Below are 9,436 nucleotides of genomic sequence, written 5' to 3'. Positions count from 1 at the left end.
TAACAAGACATTATGTAACTTGTTGAGGAAAGCAAAGGCAAAGTCAAAGCATGATTGGCATGAGATAATTGGCGAGGCGTTATGGGACTATCGTACCACACATAAGACACCCACTCAAGCGACCCCTAGGTGTTGGTGTATGGAGTTGAAGCAATTTTGCCATTAGAACTTCAAATTCAATCCTTAAGAGATGCCATTTAGGAAGAGCTTACAAGTGATGACAATGGTAAGTTACGCTTGGTTGAGTTGGAAGCTCTAGATGAGAAAAGGTTGCCAACACAACAGAAGCTACAATGTTATCAAGCACGGTTGTTGCACGCATTCAACAAAAAGGTGCGCCCTCGATCTTTTCAGGCAGGAGACTTGGTGCTCGCGGTAAGAAGGCCGATCATTACTTCTCACAAACCTAGAGGCAAGTTCACTTCTAAGTGGGATGGGTTATACATTGTGCAAGAAGTATACACTAATGGTGCTTATATGATGGTGTTCTTGTAGGACCGATCAACGGAAAATTCTTGAAGCGCTACTACTCCTAAGTATGAGCCTAAACTACAAAAACTCCTAAGCATGAGACTAAACTACATACTAAATAAAAAACTCAAAAAAAAAAACACAAAAAAAATCCCCCAAAAAAAATCCTTCTCTGAACTACGTAGGCTTGATCTTGTAAAGTGCTGCTTTGTTGCTTTATGAGTACGTAGGCAACTTGAGTAGGCCATTTACTTAGGTACAACCACACCCCAAACAAAAACAAAAACCTTTAACGAACTACATTGGCTTTATCTTGCTTTTGTCCTCCATGGTCACTTCGCGAGTACGTAGGCAATTTGAACAAACACTTTGCTCAAGTGCAGCCACACCAAAATTATAAACCTCTCAAAAAATCGCTCCTGGTCCGCAAAAGCTTAAATTGTGCACGGCTTAATAAACTTCAAATTGGTCAGTCATTAAGGACATGGACAATCTTAATCACTGACGGATTTTACCTCAGGGAAAAAAATGCTATCGTATCTTCTAGATCTCCAAGTGCCTTGCCTTCCTCCGAACAAGTGTAGACCATGAGTAGTTGACGGTGATCCTCCAGTTATGCATGATTGTCGATCAAGCAATCTTCAAGGAACATCGTTCATTCTCTTTTTGCTATCTAAATCCTTCAAGTTCCTCTTCATATGGGTCATCGCACTCCTTCCTCCACATGGACATAAAGAGCCTTGCAAAGACCTTCGAACAAATCTAGTTCGCACTACGTAACGAACTGATGAGAGTTCCTCATGCGGTGCACTGGTTGAGAGATTATTGATGTGTTCTGCCTCGAATTCCTCGGCATCTCTCGCGGTCGACAAGTCGGGTACATTGCATAACACCCCGAAGAGAGTCGAAATGATCTGACTTGGAGTATCTTGAAATCCTCATGCGGTCATCTGGTCAAGCGAATATCGAAATGATCTACCTCGGATTCCTCGTCGTCTCTCTCAAACAAGTCAGGGAAGGCTTCAAATTCTCAAAACATCATCGGGCAGGTTCATTGCTTCTTGATAACATGGGAAAGAATCGAACTTATGCTCCCAATTCAAAATTTCTCGCGGTCCTTGTAGTGACTTGAAGTATCCTAGCGATCCATGCTTAAGTATCGGAATGATCCACCCGGGATGCCTCAAATGCTTTAGTGGCCAACGGGACATGTTGCTTGCTTCATAACTTGGAAGAGAACTTAAACAGCCCAACTCGGAGTAGCTTTAAATCCTCGTACGCCCGACTAGATAAGTACGTTCCTTGATGGAAATCGAAATGAGCCATCTTGAAAGTTTCAAATTCTCCCATGGTCACCTCAAAAGGGTATCAAAATGATCAGACTTGGACTTCCATAGTGGACGGGCAAGATCTTTACATGGGAGCCTCAAATAAGAGATGAAATGACTCATCTGAAACGCCTCAAATTCTCCAGCTGTCGACGGGACAAGTTCTTTGCATGTTAGCTTAAAAGTGTGTTGAAATGAGTTGACTTGAACTTCTTCACGATCTCCGATGGTGATGATTGATTTCATTTCATGATAACTCGAACGATAATCGAAAAGACCTATCCGATTATATCTCTAGCAATTGGCTGGTCAAGTTCGTGATACTCAAAAGAAAATAGGATCCAGTAGCTCCATCTGCCCAAAACAAAGAGAAAGAAAACAAGTGGATATGGTCAAGGTCAGCATTCTAAATGTGAAAGAAGTGAAAAATGGTATGGGAAGTGCTGAAAAGGTACAAGCCTGATAAAGAAGAAGGCTCGACTTCTGCAAATTTCAATTTTCCTGTGAAAAAAAATGATTTGAAAAAAAAAACAAGGAGTTCCGTCCTAACTTCCTCCACTCTCCCTTAAGTTTATCATTGTCACATTCTTTACCATATCCATAGCATTTTCACTAGCCACATCATCTCATCCTCAGACGACTTGCATCTCCAATATCTACGTTCTTCGCCAATGTGTCCTTACCTTAGCCACTCCATGGCGTTGTATCCAGCTTTCCATGAATCTTTGACTCTTGGTGGAGTTTACGGTCACGGTGTTCATCATTCATTCACGCTTTTCGCACCAAGTATCACCTTAAAAAGAAAGAGGTAAAGCAACAAAGAGCAAAATGCTACTAGAAGTCGTACTGGTCATAAATTGTTAACAAACACTATAGAGCTTCGACTCCCGCAAGAATACAAATGTTGTCCAGAAGGTGAAAAAAAAAAGACAAACGGGAAATGAAAAGGAGAAATTGTAATACTATGGTTTTATGTGTTGTTGGGTAGTTTATCGAGTAAGGCTTACTCTGTCGAGTAAGTGAGTTTTGCATACAAAACAGTGTTCTGTCTTATAGGTACTCGATCGAGTAGGGGCCACTCGATCAAGTAAGTCACTTACTCGATCGAGTAAGTTGGTTTTTACGGGTTATTTGTCGGGTTTTGATAGCAACGTGAGAATGATATAAAAACACTTTTCGTCAGTTGCGTTTCACTTTTTACCCTATTCTAAGTTTCACAAAAGAGAAAAATAAGTTACGTTGCTCTCATCTATCTCATTGCTATGAAATCCCAAGGCTTGTGTCGTCGAAATCCAGAGTTCTTTACGCCGTTGAGACCGTCGCGTTGTGGGTAAGATCCTAGTACAGTTTTTGTATAGATTGGGGGTTTTGGGAGTATTGTTGGTTTAGATGGTGATTGTATGATTGATAGGATGTGATTTCATAGAGGAACGTTTCTGATTCGCTATTGTGATGATCGTGCTAATTGCATTTCCAGGTAGGGTTTCCTACTTAGTTATTGTTTTTTGTAAAATGTGAGCATTTTCATTCATAAAACAAATAGGCAATCAGTACAATGTTTTCGATCTTATAACCTTATAAACAGACTAAGCAAACATCAAACAATAGGGATATCTAAGTCACTTAGCCATTGTCTATCACTACTCAATACACGCCGAGAGATCAGTTGCTGCAATCTTCCCTGCACCTGTTTCTTCACTTCAGTAACAATTAGCATAGGCCTCCTTAAGTTCAGCTCTAGACGACATCTATTCCTTTCATGCCAAATATGGTACCAATAGGCCAGCTTGACCATTCTGCAAGTTTTCTTCTTTACCTTAGAACAACTGTTAAGTTGAACTGCAAGCTTCAGTTTCAGCCACGGCTCAACTCTTGCTATAATCTGAGAGCTGTAGTCACACTCTGAGAAAAGAGAGCATGATATTCCACTTCTTTTTCATAGAGCACACACTGATCAGATAGATAAAATCCCAGATGAAACAATTTTGCTCTAGTATTAAGAGCTTCCCTCTGAATCAACCAACCAATAAAGGCATGCTTAGGAATGTTCCACCTATCCCAAATAGTCTTATACCACTGATAGGGGGTGTGGACCCCTAAGCCATTGATAGCCTGAACTGATAGAATAACCTCTGGTGGCAGCCACCCACTGATTATTCTGAAACCCTTTTACCAAAGCATCCTTCACTCTACAAACATTTCTCCAGTTCCAATTGGAATCTAGAGAAGGTTGATAAGCATTCAAGTCTCCTCCTTTTAAGTAAATATGATCTATCCAAAGGACCCGTAAACGGTCTGCTTTTGGATAGATCTAATTAACCAATTTCCCAATAGTAGCTATATTTCACACCTCTACTTCATGAATGCCCAGTCCACCCTCTTGCTTACTACAACAGACTTTATCTCATGCTACAAGAGGTGTCCTGTGATATACCTCATCACTACTACACAGAAAATTTCTACAAATAACCTCAATTCTTTTGATAACTCCTTTTGGAATGAGAAAGATAGAGGACCAATAATTGTGCAGTGTATTGAGCACATAATTAATAAGGACTAACCTTCCAGCATAGCTTAATTTTTTTGCTCCTATTCCTCTGACCTTGACAACAATTTTTAAAAACAAAATGTTGCAATCATGTTTAGATAATTTACCAGGTTGTACTGGCACACCCAGGTACTTAAATGGAAGGGTACCTTCCTGATACCCAGAGATTTATGTTATATCATTCTTTAAACAGTCAGGGACCCCATTAAAAACCACCTCAGACTTTTCAGCATTAACCTTAAGACCTGAAGCAGCCCTAAATATAGCCAAAGCCCTGAGAATCAACATGATTGACCTAACATCTCCTCTACAAAACATTAAAAGATCATCAGCAAACAATAAATGAGTCAATCCCATACTCTTACACAGAGAATGAAATCTTAAAAACCACTTCATAACAGCAAACTCCATAATTCTAGACAAGTACTCCATGCAGACACAAAAGAGAAGTGGAGAGATTGGGTCTCCCTGTCTTAAACCCCTCCTCCCTTGAAAATATCCAAATTGTGATCCATTCAGGTTAAGGGAATAAGAAGTGGTAGTGACACAGGTCATTACCATCCTTCTGAAATGCTCAGGGAACCTTAAAGCAAGTAGCATTTGATCCAGGAACTAACACTCAATGGAATCGTATACTTTTTGTAAATCCAGTTTAAACATGCATCTTGGGGAGGCCATACCCCTATTATAATACCTAACTAAATCCTGACAAATCAAAATATTTTCCAAAATACTCCTGCCTTTCACAAACTCCCCCTGAGTCCTAATGATAAGGTCTGGTAATATTAAAGCCAATATAATGCATATGATTTAAGATATAGCTTTATATATCACATTGCAACAAGAGATAGGTCTAAAGTGTTTCACACTAGTTGGCCTATCTATTTTTGGAATTAAGGTGACTACAGTGGTGTTCACTTGAGCCAACAACTAATTAGTATCAAAGAAACTCATAATGGAAGCAAAAGTCTCATCACCAATAACCTCCAAACCATCTTTGTAAAATTGGGTATTATAGCCATCTGGTCTTAGAGACTTATTCTTTGGGATTCTAAAGATACTCTGCATGACTTCAGCTGTTGTCACAAGTCTGGCAAGTATAGCCCAATGCTCCTCTTTACAACAGATACCCCTTCTGACCACTGCTTGATTAACACAGGCAATATAAGTCTGAGTCCCTATTAGATCTTTATAGTAATTTAGGAACGCATTTCCTGATAGTGCCCTCTTCAGTACAAACTATTCCTCTATGGTCCTCAATTTGAAATACTTTATTTAGCATATTTCTCTTTTTAATAGCATGACGGAAGTAAGATGTATTCAAATCACCCTCTAAAGACCATTGAACCTTAGCCTTTTGAGCAGACAGCTCCATCTCCTGCTGAATCAGATCAGCATCCCCTGGTCTGTCCACAAGATCCTTCTGTATTTTCTCTGACAGTGTACTAGCAATACTAGTACTATTCTCAATATCAGAAAAACAAGATTTATTCAACTGCTTGAGTACATGCTTCAATGCTTTCAGCTTCTTGACCACAGCAAACATTTTAGTTCCTCTATACTGTCTGTGCCAAACACCACTCACTTCCTCTTTAAAATTCCCAGCAGATCCTCACATATTAAAGTACTTAAAACTTCTCTTTCCTCCTAAGTCTGTCTTCATATCCACCAGGGTACAAGGGCAATGGTCAAATAAACCCTCAGGATGAAAATGAGGCACATAATCACCAAACAGTTCCATCCATTCATGATTCCCCATTGCTCTATCAAGTCTGCTGTAAACCCTATCAACTAGTTCCTGTTTATTTGACCAGGTGAATAAGGCTCCAGTAGCAGGTAGGTCCTCAATACAACATAATGACACACACTCTTGGAAATGCTCCATTTTAGCATCAGTAGTTGTACCACCCAATCTTTCTATAGGAGAGAGTACAGTATTAAAATCACCCATCCATAACCAAGGTACAGTTTAAGATTGAGCCACTTCCTTCAGAAAACTCCATAAGCTCGTCCTCTCATTTAAACCATTAAATCATAAATCATAGTGAGATAGAACTGTTTCCCATTTATTTTGGAAGTAACTAACATATGAATATATTGAGCTTCATAAGCCAAAAATCTAAGATCAAAACAATTACGTTTCTACATAATCCATATCCTTCCACCCTTATGCCAACTATAGTTAGTGGTGACACTCCAAACATCACAAATAGAGGTATCTTTTTTAAGCAAATTACTTGGTTTGATCTTTGTTTCTAGCAGATCAAACAACCCACCCCATTGTTGTGCATAAACCATTTCACCGGCCACCTTCTGCTTATTCAGGTCATTTAGACCCCTAACATTCCAAAAACCAATATTATGCATGATTAGGTACCTCAGGGGGATCCATTCCACTCTCTATCATACTCCCCCTAGGAGTAACAAAGTTATTTAAAGCATCCATAAAAGAGTATTGGCCAAACTTGCCAGATAACCTCACCCCCACCATGCCTTCTTGCCTAGTAATTCTCATAATATGCTTGGCAGGTGTGGTTTTAACTGTAGACCTCGCACTGGAAAGTGGAGGAAAGATAGCAGGGGTAAACACATGAGGGTCCACAGTAGTAGCAGACGCATTAACAGATTTGGTGACAGGCCTCCAGACCTGTGTCTGCTGAGGCGTAGTATGCACTACAGGAGCCTGCCCCTTCTTCCTAACTGTAGGCTTCTTTCATTTATTACACTGAGAAGTATCATGTCCCATGCCTTTGCAACTTGCACAAGAAATTGGTCTCCATTCATATTTAACTTTCACCTGAACCAGATTGCCACAATCATCCAAGAACTTCACAGTTTCAGGCAATTTCTGATCCATTTGCAATTCTACCTAAACATTAGCATAACTGAGTCTCGCCTTATCATAAGTATCCTTATCTTTCTGAACAAATTTATGAACAAGTCCTGCTATCTTTGACAAGCAATCCCCCCAAAATTTTAAAGGAATACCAGCCATTCTAATCCACACAGGAACAACATCCACCTTCTCTCTAACTAAATCCATATCCATAACCCAAGGCTTAATAACAACTGGTTTATTGTCAAACAAGTAATACCCAACTTTTAGTAAAGCTTCCCTGTTTTCATATTTGGTAAATCTGACAATAAACATCCCATTATCAAGGAAGGAAACCCTATCAATTCCAAATTCCTCCCACACATGATATACATAGCTTTTAATAACCTCCCATGAAGGGTTAGCACCCAAAATGTAACAGAACACAAAGTTATTCCAGAAATCTACCTCACGTTTGATGTTCTCAGATGTAAATTGGAGAAGATACACCACCTCTTCCTCCTCTTTAATCGTATGTAGGACAGGAACGTCCCTACCATCACGCCTAAGCAGCCACCCTTCATCATTCGATGCTCCATTATCATCTTTCAGGTCCAATACCGGTATTCCATGAATCTCCTTGAGGGACTTCATCTTACGTGCATCCGCCATCGAAGGTCGTTGAAAGTTCCCTGCTTTTCCATTACTTTTAGACGTACTAGATCCAGCTAACTCAATACTGTTTTTGTGATGAGATTTAGTTGTAGAAAGCAAAGTAGAAAATCGATTGTTAATGATTTTCATTGCTGTCATTGAAACCCTAACTTCTATGCTAATATTTTAGATCATTTTTTCTCTATTTTCTCTCTCTTCGTTTTTAATTTTCATGGCAGTCATGGATGTATGTAAAAATTCTTCCTACTTAGTTACTGTTACATAATGCGAGATGGTTGATTGGTTGTTGATTGGTGATTGGTGATTGATAGCATTTGTCTATATCGTATTGGAACTGGTAATTATTGATGTTGTACTTGGTAGTGGAGGTTTGTCTGTGGTTCGCGAGGTGCGCCCTCAGCTGAGTGGAGTCACTTGCGAAAGTGGCTTCACGCCCTTGATTTGCCCCTTGTGGAACTCGCCACAAGAGGGGATGTGCATATTCATGGGTTTGCGCTTGGAATAGATGAGCGGGGCTTAGGTGGGAACGACTACGGTCCCCCACTGGCGGCGTGGATTACTAGTTGCGGCCGTAATCTGGCAGGACTAGAACTTCAGGCTAGTCAGGATATTGGTGATGTGACGGTGTTGGGGGATTGTATGTATTGTTATTGTTGCATTATTGTATATTATGTAATCTGTAACTGAGCCCATTTAATTGTTTTAAAAACTGTGGTGATTCATTCGGGGATGATGAGCAGTTATTGAGCAGGTATGATATGGATGTGCGAGGGATAGCTGGGATTGCGTCATCACGAGTCGTTTAGAGTCTTCCGCTTTGTTGTCAAACTTTACATTTACTTTAGTTGGTTTTGGATTTGGAACATTTGTATTTCTTTTGACAGTTTTGGATTTTGTTATGTATCACTTTAAACTTATTTATTAAAGTACGTTCTTTTATGGTCATTTTGATATACATGGCTCGGGTAACCGAGATGGTAGCACTTTCATGCATTAGGTGGTCTTGGTAAGTCACCTTTGTGTATAGGGGTGTTACAAAGTGGTATCAGAGCGACGATTTTGGAACCTGTAACTAATGAATCTAATGAACTTAGAGAGTCAAACTAAAATGAACTCGGGTAGGAGTTGTTGGGAGCTAATGCAAAGACTCGAGAGATGTCTTAAAGTCGCGAACTCGCTCTACAACTTTGAACCGGTCACTAAGGGGGTGTCATGGGATTGCTATGTGTTTACTAATGTTATATGAATATGTTGGATGAATGATTGTGGTGGAAAGGAGAATGTGGTGGAAAAAGGTGAGTCGGTGAATATGACAATATGTGTGATTAAGCATGTTGCATGATGGATGATTTATAATGTGGCGATTATAGTAACATGGGAATAGGAATGTTTGTGTTGTATATGTATATCTTTTGTTATGAAAAGTTATTAAGTTAAGGGATGCGGGTAGCTAGAAAAGTCAGCATTACTCGATCTAGTGGGGGTAACTCGATTGAGTAGGGTGGACTCGATCGAGTGGGCTGAGCTCAATCGAGTGGGTATATGACAACGTTTAGCAGTAGCTGTTGTTTTGAGCAACTCGATCGAGTAAGAAGAGTA

At 39.8% G+C, this 9,436-nt stretch overlaps 1 protein-coding gene across 1 annotated transcript; it reads right to left on the bottom strand.

Moving 5' to 3' along the window:
- Window positions 1–3,396: 3,396 nt before the first annotated feature.
- Window positions 3,397–5,893, bottom strand: LOC141628498 (uncharacterized). The gene is made up of 7 exons (XM_074441635.1): window positions 5,584–5,893; window positions 5,298–5,489; window positions 5,042–5,123; window positions 4,564–4,930; window positions 4,361–4,500; window positions 3,930–3,988; window positions 3,397–3,701 (listed from the first exon to the last, which is right to left on the bottom strand). The coding sequence occupies exons 1-7, from the start codon at window positions 5,891–5,893 to the stop codon at window positions 3,397–3,399; spliced, it is 1,455 nt and encodes a 484-aa protein (XP_074297736.1).
- Window positions 5,894–9,436: the final 3,543 nt, after the last annotated feature.

Source organism: Silene latifolia, chromosome Y (assembly GCF_048544455.1).
Source record: "Silene latifolia isolate original U9 population chromosome Y, ASM4854445v1, whole genome shotgun sequence".
In the NCBI taxonomy this organism is placed as follows: domain Eukaryota; kingdom Viridiplantae; phylum Streptophyta; class Magnoliopsida; order Caryophyllales; family Caryophyllaceae; genus Silene; species Silene latifolia.
This window is presented reverse-complemented; position numbering and strand designations above follow the sequence as displayed.

Bases quoted from the DNA above. Each gene is read 5' to 3' on its own strand.
- LOC141628498 (XM_074441635.1), bottom strand. From the start codon at position 5,893: ATGTTTGCTGTGGTCAAGAAGCTGAAAGCATTGAAGCATGTACTCAAG. The intron at 5,490-5,583 runs GTACTGAAGAGG...TTAATCAAGCAG, and splicing joins GGACCATAGAGGAATAGTTT to TGGTCAGAAGGGGTATCTGT. The intron at 3,989-4,360 runs GTTAGTCCTTAT...AAATGTTTGTAG, and splicing joins AAATTAAGCTATGCTGGAAG to AGTGAAGGATGCTTTGGTAA.